Source organism: Crocodylus siamensis, chromosome 3 (genome assembly GCF_052110815.1).
Source record: "Crocodylus siamensis isolate JL-2025a chromosome 3, ASM5211081v1, whole genome shotgun sequence".
Taxonomy (NCBI): Eukaryota; Metazoa; Chordata; order Crocodylia; family Crocodylidae; genus Crocodylus; species Crocodylus siamensis.
Genome location: NC_143397.1, coordinates 205,943 through 220,755, shown reverse-complemented (window position 1 = coordinate 220,755; position 14,813 = coordinate 205,943). Strand labels below are relative to the sequence as shown.

The following is a 14,813-nucleotide window of genomic DNA, read 5'->3' as shown; positions in this document are numbered from 1 at the left end:
CACAGAGGTCCTGGGGGGGCGCGGGGTGTTGCGATGCGGGGGCACGGAGGTCCTGGGGGGGCGCGGGGTGCTGCGATGCGGGGGCACAGAGGTCCTGGGGGGGCGCGGGGTGTTGCGATGCGGGGGCACGGAGGTCCTGGGGGGGCGCGGGGTGCTGCGATGCGGGGGCACGCAGGTCCTGGGGGGCGCGGGGTGCTGCGATGCGGGGACACGCAGGTCCTGGGGGGGCGCGGGGTGCTGCGATGCGGGGGCACGGAGGTCCTGGGGGGGCGCGGGGTGCTGCGATGCGGGGGCACGGAGGTCCTGGGGGGGCGCGGGGTGCTGCGATGCGGGGACACGCAGGTCCTGGGGCCGAGCTGCGGAGCGCGGGCGCGGGCGCGGGTGCGGGAGCTGGCCCCCCGGCCCGGCCCCGCCCGTCGCCCGCCGCTCGCAGCCTGTCCCTAAAAGGTGCTCGGCGGCGGCGGGGGAGGGTCCGTCCCCGCGGCTCCTCCCGGCCCCTCCCCGCCTTTTAGGCGGCGGCGGCGGCGCCGGGGCGCAGTGCCCGCTCCGCTCCCGGCCCCGCTCCGCTCCCGGCCCCGCTCCGCTCCGGTCTCCGCCCCGCGCCGCAGCCATGGATGCCATCAAGAAGAAGATGCAGATGCTGAAGCTGGACAAGGAGAACGCGATCGACCGCGCCGAGCAGGCGGAGGCCGACAAGAAGCAAGCGGAGGATCGCTGCAAGCAGGTGGGCGCCCGCCCCAGGACCCCCGGCCACCCCCCGTGCCCTAAACCCTTCACAGCCCCCATCCAGCTCCCCCGGGACCCAACCCCCCCCGCCACAAACACCCCCTGCCAGCCCCCAGTGCATCCAGTCCTCCCTGAGACCCTGACCCCCACACCAGACTCCCCCAGAGCTCCAGTGACCTGCTCGGAGACCCCCCCCCTTCAGTCCTCTGTGACCTGCCCGTGCCTCGTGAGCTCAAGCAGAGGATCAGCGGGCGCAGACAAGGCTTCAGCTCCCCCAGCCCTAGAGACCCCCACCCAGAGCCCTGCACCCACCCGGGCCCTCCCTGGCCAGCCAGGCAGCCACGGACAGCTGGGTGACAGCTGCACTGGATGACAGGCGGGGAGAGGACAAGGCGGGCACCCAAAAGGGGCCTGGCCTGGGTCTGCTGCCCTAGTCACCCCATGTCTCCTCTGAGGGGCCCCCACTCCTCTCAGGATGCCCCTGCCCCTTCCCAGGCATGGCCTGCCCCAGCAGCCCACACCCAGCCCGAGCCAGGACCACGGGTTGAGTCTGCCTCCACCCCAGCTTGATCCCTCCGGTGCGGGGAACGTTGTGCCCAGCCCTCCGGGCCCCTCCATGCCTAACCGTGCCATGCTCTGTCGTCCAGCTCGAGGAGGAGCAGCAGGGCCTGCAGAAGAAGCTGAAGGGGACAGAAGATGAGGTGGAGAAGTACTCGGAGAACGTCAAGGACGCTCAGGAGAAGCTGGAGCAGGCGGAAAAGAAAGCCACGGATGTATGTAGCTCCCGCCTGCGCCTGGGCGCGGGGATCATGGGGTGGGGGCTGGGGGGCGGCACTGGGGTCCCACCACTGGGGACGATTGCATTGAACCGGGCTCCGTGTGTAACGGGGCCTGGGCTGGAGACAGGGCAGGGCGCAGTGGGCTGGGATGGGATCGAGCTGTCACCGCACCACCTAGCATGGGGCAGCGCCGTGGCGGCCCAGTCTGTCCGGGCATGGGCCCAAGGCGCTGCCCTCATAAAGTTGTCAGAGTGCAGAAGCTGTCCCCGGGCGCTTGTTAGGCTGTTCCGGGTGATCTGAGATGCGTGGGGACAGGGGCAGCTGTGTGCCCGTGGGGCAGGGCCAGAGGACAGGGTCCTGCCTGCATTTGGGGAAGTCCTTTTTCCGTGGGTGGGCGCACCAGGGATGGGCGTCATGGCTTGTGATAGGGCTCTGATTTATGCCTCTTCCAAGAAAGCGGATCTGGTGGGGGGCATAAGGAAGGTGTTGAAATGGCCGAGAGCCGGCCAGGAACAGCTGTGCACAGCCTCAGGGGGTGTGGGGTGGGATGACCCGCTGTGCCGCCCCAGGCATTTGACACTCTATAAATAAACTCTTCTTGCCGTATCCAGCCCTGCTTTGATGAAAGCCAACTCCGGCTGTGCCAAGGGGCTGCCTGGCACGGGGCCAGCAGGGACCACTGGGTGTTTGGGGAGCAGGAGCGAAACCTGCGATCCCTGCCAGTCCCTGAGGTTAAATGTGGGAGAGGCCTCAGACCTGGACAGGGCAGCAGCACAGATGCTCCCAGGGGCCACAAGCCCTGCACAGCCTGGGCAGAGGGGCTGGGCAGGGGCTGCACCACATCCATAGGTTCATAGGTTCATAGATGTAGGGTTGGAAGGGACCTCTCCTGCCCAGGTCTGAACCCCTGCCCCAGGCAGGAGAGAAAACCGGGCTCAAATGACCCCAGCCAGGTAGATGTCGAGCCTCTGCTTAAAGACCCCCAGAGTAGGAGCGATCACCACTTCCCTTGGAAGTTGGTTCCAGATCCTAGCCGCCCTGACAGTGAAGCAGCGCCTCCTGATGCCTAGCCTAAACCTGCTCTCCATCAGCTTGTGGCCCTTATTCCTTGTTACTCTGGGAGGTGCTCGGATGAACAAGGTCTCACCCATTCCCCTCTGGTGCCCCCCGTAAGTTTATAGACGGCCACCAGATCCCCCTCAGCCTTCTCTTGTGGAGGCTGAACAGGTTCAGGTCCCGTCGCCTCTCCTTGTAGGGCCTGCCCTGCTGCCCCCTGACCATGCGAGTGGCCTCCTCTGGACCCTCTCCATGCTGTCCACATCCCTCCTGAAGTGCGGCGCCCAGAACTGGACGCAGTACTCCAGTTGCGGCCTGACCAGTGCCGCACGGAGGGGGAGGATCACCTTCCTGAACCTGCTTGAGATGCATCTGTGGATGCAGATGACCCTCAAGGTCCCATCCAGCCCCAGTTCTGTGACTCCTGCCCCAAGGCCTCCCCCAGGGCACAGAGGCACCCCCAGGCCAGCTCTGTGCAGGCGCTCAAGGCAGCCCCCATGAGCGGCAGGCCCCACTGCCCTGAGTGGAGGAGATGCTGCATTCCACAGCCACGTGTCCCTTGTGTTTGTGGGGGAGCCACACGCCACAGGCCATGCTGGTTCAGGGCCCTCCCGTGGGCTGGGCCATGCCCTCTGGCTTCAGTGATATGGCAAAGCCTGGGGGAGGCATGAGGTGAACCGAGGCAGGCTGGGGCCTCTGGGCAATGTGGTGCCCTGTCACAGGCCCAGGCCACACCAGCTCCTGCCACTGCTGTCTGCTGCACCTCTCGGGCCTGCAGCTGGGGCTGCCCAGGCCTGGGATGGCTCCACATGAAGCATGGGCTGATCCTCCCGTGGCACCCCATGAAGCCAGACCTGGTGCAGGTGCTCATGGCCGGGTGGGTTCCTGCAGGGACTCCAGGCCCCCAGGCACAAGTGGGAGTTTGCCCTTGCCCTCTGTGGAGCCAGGAGGTCACTTGGAGCCCAGGGCTGGGGTGAAGAGGAGTCTGGTCACCCTGCCCCTGGTGCCCCGGCCCAGCCACCCAGAGCCACGAGCGCGGGTGTCACCCCCAGTCTCCGTCTGCGCTGGTCCCCGCACCTCGGCTGGAGGCACCGAGCCGGGAGCGCGGGGCCCTGCTCGCCCGGCGGGGGCTGCGGGGCAGGAGCCGGCGGGGGCGCTGCTGGCCGCGCCTCGGCGGCAGGGGTTCCCGTGCGGGGCGGGCCGAGCCGATCCCACCCCCGCCGCGGACTTTGCTCTTATTTGGCGATCCCCGCGGCCGGCCGCGCTGCCGGGCCTCCCTCCCTCCCGGGGCGGGGCAGTTGTTCGGGTTCCCGGCGGGTCCGGCCCCGGCCCCGGCCCCGGCCCCTGCCCCGCCTTGTCTCGTGGCGGTGCCCCCCACCCCCCCCAGTGGTTCGCGTGGGGCCGGGACCCGAGCGGGGAACCCCCGGGGGCTGATCTCGAGCCCCCCCGCGGGTTCCCGGGGCGAGCTGGGCCGGGGTGCGCGGCGCCTACCCGGCGTCTCGCCCGCGGGGCGGCGGGGCCCGATCCGGGCGGGTGCGTGCGGGACCCGCGGCCCGGGGCCGGCGCCCGGCGCTGGCGCTTTAAGGGGCGGGCGCGGCGCGGGGCTGGGAGCGGCGCGTGGAGGAGGAGGAGGAGCAGGAAAGGGATGAAGGCGCGGGGGGAGGGAGCGGCCGCGTCCTGAGCTTCCTGCGGGCGGTGGCGGGAGCGGCCCCACAAAGGCCGGCGCGGCGACCCGCGGTTCCCCGCAGCGGCCCGATCCCGCGGCCGGGCCGGGCCGGGGCAGGGCAGGGCAGGGCAGGGCGGGGCGGGATGGCCGGGACCGGCTCCATCGAGGCGGTGAAGAAGAAGATCCAGAGCCTGCAGCAGGTGGCGGACGAGGCGGAGGACCGCGCCGAGCACCTGCAGCGGGACGTGGATGCGGAGCACCAGGCCCGCGAGCGGGTGAGGCCGGGCCCCGCACCCGCACCCGCCCCGCCCCGGCCCGCGGGCGCCGCCCTTTTGCAGACGCGCGGGGACGCGGCCGGGGGGAAATGCGGATGGTCCCCCGCCCCACCGCCCGCGCGAGCGAGCCCCAGGGCGACGTGCCCGGTCCCTGCAGGGCGCCAGCGTCTCCGGCCCACGGGCCTGGCGGTGGCGGTGGCCAGGGGCCGCTGGGCGGGGCACGGGCTGCGGGTCCGCGGGCTCTTCCCGCAGCCTCCTAATGCCACGGGCGCGTCCCTCGGGGCGAGGCCTGCGGCCCAGCTGCCCCCGGGCTCTGGACGCTGCTCTGTGCCAAGTGCCCCTGTACCCAGCCCCCCTCGCTCTCGCCAGCGCCTTTGCACTGCGCCCAGCCCAGCCCAGGTGGCTGCAGCCTCGGCCCTGGTGCTGGATCGCATTCACCCTCCCAGCTGCCTGTGGTGCGGGGAGCTCAGGTTCCCCACGGCGTGACACCGATCGAGGCGCTGACCCAGTTCCGGGCGCCGCGGGCAAGCGGCTGGCGCTGGCAGCCGGGAGCCAGGTTGGGCAGGGCGAAAGCCTGGTCCCTGCAGGGCTGAAGGCAGTGGTGTGGAGGCAGAGGCTGGCGCGGGGGAGCCCAGGGGCCTTCCCTCCGCACTCCTGCCCTGGCTGCCGGGGCTGGTGGCTGCTGCCCTGTGGCCTTCTCCACCCTCCCTGGTTCCAGCCCCCCAGGTGCAGACCTGCTAGCTCAGCAGGGCCCTTGCTGTCTCTGGGCCTACCCTAGTCCCAGGGCCTGCGGGCGCCCAGCTGAGGGGTCTCAGGCCAGCGGGCCACCCAGCTCCAGCTCTGGCCCCAGCTCTGGCAAGTGGGGCCCTGCAGCCACGTGGAAGGGCCACGTTGGGCTTCTGTTGCCCTGCATCCTGCAGGCCGGGCCTGACCAGCCTGGGAGCCGGAGCCAGACCTGTCCCGCTCCAGTCTCTTCCCAGCACATGGAGCTGCCACGGCTCTGTGCCCAAGCGCCAGGAAACCCCAGACCCAGGCCTCGGCGTGGCCGGACAGGGGCTCCAGTCAGCCGTCTGCAGGGGCCCAGTGTTGTGGGTGGGGGTAGCTGTTCATCCCCATGCCCTGGGGCCTGGCGGGGCCATGCACAGCCTTGTGGTTCCTGGTCCTGGTTCAAATCCAGCCCTGCAGCCTGGGGAAGGGGTGGCACGGGGGGGTGGGCAGGTCTGACCCCCCCCCCCAGTTCATCTGCCCCTGGTTCCCAGTGCCCCCCCCACCAGTGCTGCCCTGCTGCACTCCCAGCCTCTCTTCTGCCCTCCCCGTTCCCCTCCCACCCTGGAGCCTGGGAACCAGGCGCTGGGTCTTTCCAGCCTGGTCTTGGCGAGGGGCCAGCCTGGGAGGCGTCTGCTCCATTGTCCCTGCTGACGGGACCCTCCCCTTGCTGCCATAAATCAGCCTGGGCCTGGCCTGGCCTGGTGGGCGGAGGCCAAGGAGCAGCTCTGGGCTGGGGCAGGGAGCAGCAAGCAACCTGGGGCCCGTGTAGACCCCAGTTCCTGGCCCCCCCCAGCCTGCCCCCGCCAGAGCTGCTGCTGGGGGGAGGGTTGTCCCACGTGGGAGCTGCTTGCTGGGCCGGTGGCCTCAGTAAACAGGAAATCCACAAGTTGTTCCATCTCCTTTTTGGGAGCGAATCCTTGCGGGCCAGGCTGGGCATTCCTGCTCCGTTACTCATGCCACAGCCCCAATACCACGCCAGGCCACGGCCTGGGCCACGTGCTGCAGGAGGCATCCCGGCCCCGCTGACCTGGGGGTGTGTGCGGGGTCCCCGGGCTGGCTCAGGGCTGGGTGCTGGCGCCAAGTCTGGGCTGTGTTGTGTGGTCGAGAAGCAGGCGACGCTCTGGGGCTGGAGGGGCCTGAATGTGCTGGTGTCAGTGTGAGACCCTGGGGTGTCCTGCCTGTGGCGTGGGGGCCCAACCTCAGGCATGTCCCTGTGGGGCCAGCAGGAGTGTAAGGACACGTGGGCAGCACAGTGCGGTGGGCGACATGGCGTACCTGCAGAGGCAAGCATGCAGGGACAGTCGTTATCTCTGGGGAAGCGGAGGAGGGGGTGCAGGGCTGGGAGCGTTTGGCACGGCCACCACATGTTCAGGGACAGGAAGACCCGTGTCCCCGGTGCCCATTACCCCTGGGACTCGTTGCTGCCTGGTGCTGCACATGATTTGGGGTGTTGTGGGGGTCTTAGTGCTAGGCTGTGGAGGGGCCTTGGTGCAAGTGTAGGGCCAGGTCTGGGTGTTCGGCCGTCCCCAAGGCCAGGTCTGGGCAGGGCCCGGCAATGCTGAGGTGACCCTCGTGCTGCTTCCCCCCAGGCCGAGGCAGAGGTAGCCTCCCTGAACCGCCGCATCCAGCTGGTAGAGGAGGAGCTAGACCGGGCCCAGGAGCGCCTGGCCACTGCGCTGCAGAAGCTGGAGGAGGCAGAGAAGGCAGCTGATGAGAGCGAGAGGTGCGTGGCAGGGACAGGACGTGCCCCCAAGATGCTTCTCACCCCCCATCTCCCAGCGACCCAGTTCCTGCCTGATCCTATCCTGGGGCTCTGGCTCCCCAGGGCAGCCACAGGTTGGGGGTTAGGGTTTGGGTTGCCAGAGGCTGACGGCCTTTTGGGCGACCAAGGCCATTGGGGTCCAGTAGGTCTCTCTCTGGGGCCAGCAGCTTCTAGTGTAAAGGCCCCAATGTCCGCAGGGCAATGTGTGACCCTGCCATGGTGAGAAGGGTGGCCCGCCCTGCATCCTCCGACCCTCCTGTGGGGCATCGACTCTGGAGTGTAACGATGATGCAACCACTGCCCTAACGCTGCTCAGGCCGAGGGTGGGGAAGGTGGAGAGACCGGCGAAGGGGAGTGAGGGTTTGGCTGTGGGAGGCTGGGCGGGAGGAGAGCAGAGGGCAAGATGAACTCAGGCCATTGGGTAAATTATGCCTGAGTGTGGCGAGGAGCCAGTCCTGGCCACGGGAACCTGGCTAGTGCCACACTTGCCCCAGCCAGGCAAGAGGCTGTGCTCCTGCAGGCGCCTCAAAGGACAGACCTGGGGCCCAGCCCGTGGCTGTGCCAAGGCTTGGCTGCTGGCCCTTGCCCTGCCCCACAGATGCAGCTATGTTGCTGGCACCAAGGGGCCCTGGGACGCTGGCCTGGGCTCTGTCACCTCTTCCCCTGCCCATGGCACTGTAGGTCCTGGTGCCACCCCGTCACTCACTAAGCACAAGCTCCCTAAGGAGGGAGATGGCCCGGGTCCCCTGCTGGGATGGGGGCCTGGGTCTGCTGGGGGCCGTGGGTATGGGTGGGGCTGCTCTGGTAGGCTAGAGGTACGTGGGGTGGGCTGTGTGCTGCATGGGTCGTGGCAGTGATGGTCGGGTCTGGGCTCTCATCAGAGGCATGAAGGTCATCGAGAACAGGGCCATGAAGGATGAGGAGAAGATGGAGCTCCAGGAGATGCAGCTGAAAGAGGCCAAGCACATAGCGGAGGAGGCCGACCGCAAATATGAGGAGGTGAGCACCTGACCACAAGCCCTGGGGCCCCAGCTCCTATCAAGGGGCCTGTGCCCAGATCCCTGGGTCTGCCCCTGACACCCCTTCCCAGGGGAGAGATCCAGAGAGAGCAGAGCCCACTGAAGCAGCTCCTGCCATGGGGCCCCCTGTCCAGCCCACGTCGTACGCTGTCTCCTCATTGCCTACACCTCTGCAGCCATGCCATGCACCTGCCACGGGACACCATTCACTGCACCCCTAGCCTGGGTGCTGTGGGGTCCCTGCCATCCTCCGTCATTCACGCCGACATACGCGTGCGCTGCCCCATGGCCCTGCATGACCCTGGCTGTGTGCACAGGCACCTGGGGTGACCTGCCCCTCTGCTGTTGCTGACAGGTCGCCCGCAAACTGGTGGTCATTGAGGGGGAGCTGGAGCGCTCTGAGGAGAGGGCAGAGGTGGCAGAGAGGTGAGTGCCAGCACCCGCAAGATCTGGGGGGGATTGACCACACGATGATTGCAGGCCCAGCGACCGCCTCCACCCCCGAGCTATGCGGGGACCCCAATCGGGCACTAGCCTGGGAGCCCAGTCCTGCTAGTCCAGCCGGCCCAGTGGGCCTGGGCTCCGAGGGCTCCCGGGGCTGGGCCTGGCCCAGGACCCCTGCACTTTCTGCCTGGCCACTGGACCTGCCCTATGGCTGTGCTGTCCTGTCCCGTCCCATCCTTGTGCCCAGCTGGGGCCCAAGTGTGAGGAGCAAGTATTTGACCATATTCTCTGCTCGGTTCCCCACCTCCCCACGATGCCCCCTCCCCGCAGCCGCATGAGGCAGCTGGAAGAAGAGCTGCGGACCATGGACCAGACCCTCAAGTCCCTGATGGCCTCAGAGGAAGAGGTACTGGGCAGGGCCAGGAGATGCTGCTTCCTCTGCCCCTCTCTGTTCTTCTGGCATCCTCTCTCCCCCCATTTCTGCACAAGGATCTTGGCTTCCTGCTCCTCGCTGTCCTGCAGCTGCCTTGGGCCTGGGCCCTGGGGCAGGCAGGTGGAGGCAATGCCTGGAGCTGGTGCTGGCGTGGCCACACCTGGAAGCCTCATGGCCTGTCCTCCCCCGCCTGCCCCCCCCTTGCAGCCCTCTGGGGCTGTGGAAGGAGAAACCTCTGGGTTGGGATTGGCATCAGTGATGGTTACAGGTTCCCATGTACCTGTCCTGGCCACAGCTGAGCAGGTGACCCACCCAGGCCTTTGCCCCTGCCCACAAAGCAGCCTGCTCCCCTGGGCTGCACGTGTGCATGTGGCTGCTGAACTCTCCTTGACATGAATGGCTGCAGGAGAGCAAGGATGATTGTCACAAGGGCACCAGACATATGGATGCAGGCACGAGCCATGGCAGCTGTCGCTTCCTCTCCACCCAATTGCACCGGTTTCTGTCCTCTGAACTTGTTCTCTCTTTCTCTCCTTTTCTTCCTCCCTTCCTCTGCTCCCTGCTCCCTTGCTGCTGTCCTCTCCCATTCTGTCTCCTCTGCTGTCCCTTGTCCCTGGGATGTAGTAAATGTGGGGACCTAGAGGAAGAGCTGAAAATTGTCACCAACAACTTGAAGTCCCTGGAGGCCCAGGCCGACAAGGTAGGAGCCGGCCTGGCAGTAGCGCCTGCCCCTGGGGCTGGGAGGGAGTGAGTGGGATGGGCGATGGGGTCCCCATGCAAATGGGAGCCCGATGCCGCAGGGCTCACGCGTGTTTCTCTCCGCAGTACTCCACCAAGGAAGACAAATACGAGGAGGAGATCAAGATTCTAACAGAGAAACTGAAAGAGGTGAGAGGCCCTGGAGCGGAGTGGGGAGGGCACGGACCTCCGTGTTATCCCAGCCCTGCCTGGGCTCCTGGACCAGTGTCCACCCTGGGTCAGCAAACCCAAACCTGGGTGGATCCAGACCCTTGTCCACAGTTCCTATCACCCCTGCAGTGGGCAGGTGACCTACATGCCTGCAGAGGCCAGCCCCAGCCCTGGGGACCAAGGTGGGGCAGGTGCCACTGCTCTGGGGTGGAGCCAGATTGCTGCCGGCCCTGCGAGGGGCAGAGCCAGGGTCCGAACCCCACTTTGTCTGGGGTTCCAGAGTGAATGACTGCCGCAAGACTGGCAGGGGGGTCCAGGCCCACCCAGAGCTTGGATTCAGCAAATCGGGAAGAATCAGCTCCCAAGAGACTGGGAAGCGAGTCCCGGGGCAGGTGCAGACAACCTGGCAGTACCCAGTGCCAGGACAAACCAGGTCCAGTCCTGCATCGGGAACCTTGCATTGGCAGTGCTGGTCTGTGGCCTGCTGCCTGCCACAGCTGCCACCCCATTGGCCCTGGAGCTGACACCCATTTCCCACTGCAGGCTGAGACCCGAGCGGAGTTTGCAGAGCGCTCGGTGGCAAAGCTGGAGAAGACCATCGATGACTTGGAAGGTAACACACCCCTGATGAGTCGAGCTGTTCCCGGGTCTCAGACCCTGGGCATGCGCCTCGTCTACCTCGCTCATGCCCGCAGCCAGGGGCCAGAGGGGGAGCAGGGCTCTGAGGGGTGCCAGGCAGGCAAGGAGGGTCTGCCCCGGCCATGGCAAGGCATGTGGGGGACCTCAGGGTGCAATGGGGCTACATGAAGGATGGAAGCAGTTTTTGCAGCCATGGGGAACAGGGTGGGGAACCGTGGCCAATGTGACAGCATGGGGGAGCTTGGGTCAGGGTGAGGAAGGAACCCCTGCCCCTGAGGGTAGAGACTGGTCCCTGGAGCAGCTGTGCTGCCCCATCGGGGCAGTTGGACTGGAGTGGTTCAGACAGGGCTGATTCTGGGCTGGGCAGGCCCAGCAGGCGGGTTGGCCCAGGGCACAGGCCCCAGGAAGGGGTGATGGGGGAACGTGCTGGGGAGGAGGTGCTGAGTGCGGGGCCTCTGGCAGCCATGGGGCCCTTGCCTGCCCGTGCCGGGGTGTGTGTGTGTGTGTGTGTGTGTGTGTGTGTGTGTGTGTCCTGCCCGTCCCCCTGCACTGGGGTCTCTCACTCTCTCACATTCACTCTCTCTCTTTCTCCCACCACTCCCTGCCCCCTGCACCCTCACTGTCCTGCTCCGCCCCACACTGTGCCCCTGCGCCCTCCTCCTGCCTGCAGACGAGGTGTATGCCCAGAAGATGAAGTATAAGGCCATCAGCGAGGAGCTGGACAATGCACTTAACGACATCACCTCCCTCTGAGCCACTCGCGCACCAACGCCCTGCCCTGCCCTGCCTGTCCGTCCACCCATCCTGCCCCCACCTGCCTGCCCCTGGGTCACCCTGGCTGCTCCCCACCCAGCCCCCCCATCTGCCTGCCTGTCCATCTGTCTGTCCTCTCTCTGTCTTCAGGCCCCAGTGCTGTCAGGTGTGAGTGCTCAGGCGAGGGGCTGGGAAGCTCCTGGGGGGGAGGGAGGAGCCCTGCTTTGTGTTGCTGCCTCCTGTCCAGACATTCCCCCTCTGTCAGCCACAGCCTGGGGGAAGTGCTGGGTTTAGGGGCCCACTGGTACAGCAGGAGGGGCCCCACTGCATGCACTGCCAGGGGGCCAAGCCCTGGGGCTCAGGGCGGCTGTGCAGGGGGCAGGGGAAGCAGGAGCTATAGCCCAAGCAAGGTGCTTGCAGTGCGGCTGGGAGGAGAGGACTGGGGCTCTGTGTCATCCAAGCACATCCGCCTGCTCAGCCACTGTTGGGGCTGACCTGGCCAGAAGCCACGTCCCTGCTGTGGTGGGGTGGGGGCTGCCCTGATGCTGCTGCATCCTCTCTCCTCTGCCCATCGCTGTTTCATTTGCATCTCATGACTTTTTTCCTTTCTCTTCTGTCCCACTGAGTTGGTCTCAATAAAGCATTCTCTTTCCTCCATTTCTCCTTGGTTTCTTCATGCTGCTGCCTCCCTCCCTCTGCTCCCACTCTCATTTCCACTGCTGGCTCATTCTCATGCCTGCCCTTGGCCTAGGAGGGAGCCCTGGGGCAGGACAACAGCCCCTGCGAGGGCCCACACTCTTAGGGTCAATCCTTCTTCCCTGTCCTGTGACTCCATCACGGCTGAACTGAGCATAGATGTGGTCCCATCCCCTGCTCTGCCCAGGAGTTGCCCCCAAACACAGCTCCTGTCCCCCTGCCTGGCCCCTGCCCCAGTGCCTGGGGTAGGGGGGCAGCACCGTGCCTCCTTGAAGAAGGGAAACTCCCCCATCCCTGGAGCTTCGCACTCTGGGCCCAGAGCTCAGCTCAGCATCAGTCTGGATCTCCCCCATGCAGTCTGCCCCATCCCGGGAATGGGCTCACCCCCTCCAGGATGAGCTAAATGCCCACCCAGATCTACCCCTCACTCCAGGCTCTCCCCAGGCCCCACCGCTTCTCCTTTGAGGCAAACAGGTCCCTGCCTGGCTCTGGTCTCTGCCGACGTGACTTTCTCTTGCACTAATGTGACTTTCTCTGCACTAACACTCTCCTCTCTTTCTCTCTTTCCCTGCTGCTGCTGCTGACACCTCTGTTTTCCATAGAGCGCTCCCGGCAGGAGGCGGAGAAAAACCGTGTTCTCACTAATGAGCTGCGGGTCATCCTTAACGAACTTAACTGAGCAGGGAAGCCGTGCCCCAGCTCCCTGGCTCTGCTTCTGCCATTGGCCTGTGCCCACTGGGTTGAACCGTCCTTGGCCCCCTGCCTCTCTGACCACAGCCCAGGCTGCACCGATGCCGCATTCCCACCCAGTGCCACGGGCTCTGCCCACTCCCTCCTGTTGGCTCTGGGCTTGCTGCCTTGCACCGCAGTCAGCCTGTGGCTCTGTGCGCCCTGGAAAGGAGCCTGCCCTTGCCACGGCCGGACGCGGAGCCCCCTGCCCTGTTGAGCAGCCCCGGTGCGGGACAGGGCGCCCAGCTGCCTGAGAACCCTCGATCCTGCCTGCCCAAGTGCAGGGCTCCCCAGTCGGAGGATGGCAGCAGCCCATCTCCACCTGGCACAGCCAGGAATTCCTTAACAGGCCATGGGCAGGCAGAGCTCTCTTCTGACCACAGCCCTGGCAGGCCCTGCCTCTCCCAGGGTTGCTCTGAGCTGTGGGTAGGACTGCGGGCTGACAGGGAAGAGCCTCCTGCTACTCTAGCCCCAGCCAGGGGGCTGTGTGCCAAGACTAGGGGGTCTTGATGGGGCTCCCAGCTGGAGGGTTTTTCTCTTTTTCAAAGAAAAATCTGTGAGTCATTCGAGAACCATTAAGTGGCCCTGTTACTGGGCAAGCACCCTGCACCCCCACCTGGGGCTTCAGCTGCTTCCAGATGATTTGGCAGGCATCCTGTGTGCAGGCCCAAGCCCAGAGGCTTAGGGTTAGATGCCCCCAGGTTTCACTTGCCTTCAACCATATGGCCACAGGAGCAAGCTAGCAGGTGCTGTAGATGCAGGGCAGGGATGCTGGCCAGAGATGCTTCCAGCTGCTCTGGCCCCAGCCTGCCCCACCAGGGTAGAGGCTGTAGAGCTCAGGATGGGACTACCCTGGTGCACTGACATGTCAGGGAGTCAGACAGTGCTCTAGGCTGTTCCTGTCCAGGCCTCTCCCAGGACTGGGTGCTGCAGGGAGCCTGGGGCCCTCCATCCCTATCTCCCGGCACTGTGCATTGTGCGGAGCCCAGGGCCCTCGATCCCTGTCTCCCAGCACTGGCTGCTGCAGGGAGCCTTTGATCCCGCTGTCTGGCAGATGGGGGGGGGCATAGGCTGCTCAGACGTCCTGGCTGCGCAGGCTGCCCCCAGCCCACTCTGCGCAGGACAGCTAGAAGTAGTCCTGCAGCTCTGTTCTTTCTGCTGTCCTGTCCTGTTCTGTCCCTCTCCTGAGCTGCTGTCTCGCTCCTGCTCTCCATGGATCTGCTCAGTACAGGGCCCCTCCTGTGCTGGCCCTGGGCTCTGCAAGCAGCTGGAGCTGGCCGGTGCAGCCAGGTAGGACTCGCTGTGGAGGGACTGGGCCCTGCTAGGGAGGTGCTGACCCACAGCCGAGAGAAGCGGTGCTGGCAGGGTCGGCTGTGCTCAGGACGTGGCAGTGGGAGTGCTGTGGCCAGCCCAGCTGCTGTGGCCGAGGCCGTGCTCAGGCCAGGGCGCAGCGTGGGGAGCATGCTGCTGCCAGAGCTCCGCTGCGCCCAAGGTGCTGCTCTGGGGATGTGGCCATTGCATTGACGTGTGCATTCGCGTGTATGTGTGTGTGCGTGTGTGGGTCTGTCTGTCTGAACGATCCTTTGGTGCTGCATGGTGTGTCTGGCCGGGTGCGTGTGGGCGTCCCTTGTGCTTACAGAGAATCTGGCCAGTGCCAAAGAGGAGAACGTGGGCATCCACCAAGTGCTGGACCAGACCCTGCTGGAGCTCAACAACCTCTGAGCTGCCCGCACCTGGACCGCCGGCGCCGCTGGAGGTCACGAGAGCCGCGCCATGGCCAAACGCGCACCCGGGAGGAGGGCCCCGCGCCGCACCCGGCCCAGGGCGCCGCCCGCCCGCCACGACGGCCCCGCCCCGCCCCGCCCGTGCTCTGTTCCCGTATTAAAGCAGTTTGAGTTTGACAAACGCTGGCGGTGTCTGTGCTGGGGCGGGCGCAGCCGGAGCCTCTGGGCCGGCCCGGGATCCTGGGGCCCGCGGCTCCGGCTCGGCGCGTCGCTGCCCCGCGTGAGCCCGCGCCCGCGAGTGGCGGGCGGGGGTGCAGCGTTATCCGGCCCCCCGGGAGGGGCGCACCGGCACGGGCCCGCAGCTCTGCGGCGGGGGGGAGGGCAGGGGTCCGGGAAAGGTCGCGGGGTCACAACCCGCGGGGGGGGGGAACGGCG

General features: G+C 66.6%; 1 protein-coding gene across 8 annotated transcripts; it reads left to right on the top strand.

The window, feature by feature from the left end:
• The first annotated feature begins 530 nt into the window (after positions 1 to 530).
• Positions 531 to 14,559, top strand: TPM2 (tropomyosin 2). 8 transcript variants are annotated; one of them, XM_090037416.1, is made up of 9 exons: positions 531 to 724; positions 1,374 to 1,499; positions 6,860 to 6,993; positions 7,914 to 8,031; positions 8,407 to 8,477; positions 8,826 to 8,901; positions 9,754 to 9,816; positions 10,381 to 10,450; positions 14,294 to 14,559. In XM_090037416.1, exons 1-9 carry the CDS (start codon positions 611 to 613, stop codon positions 14,374 to 14,376), a joined length of 855 nt encoding a protein of 284 aa, XP_089893542.1. In that variant the 5' UTR covers positions 531 to 610; the 3' UTR covers positions 14,377 to 14,559. The 8 variants fall into 8 exon arrangements, with proteins under 8 accessions (XP_089893542.1, XP_089893540.1, XP_089893539.1 ...); XM_090037414.1 differs by lacking the exon at positions 14,294 to 14,559 and adding an exon at positions 11,147 to 11,886 and having other exon boundaries at positions 532 to 724; XM_090037413.1 differs by lacking the exon at positions 8,826 to 8,901 and adding an exon at positions 9,553 to 9,628 and having other exon boundaries at positions 533 to 724.
• The last annotated feature ends 254 nt before the right edge of the window (positions 14,560 to 14,813 follow it).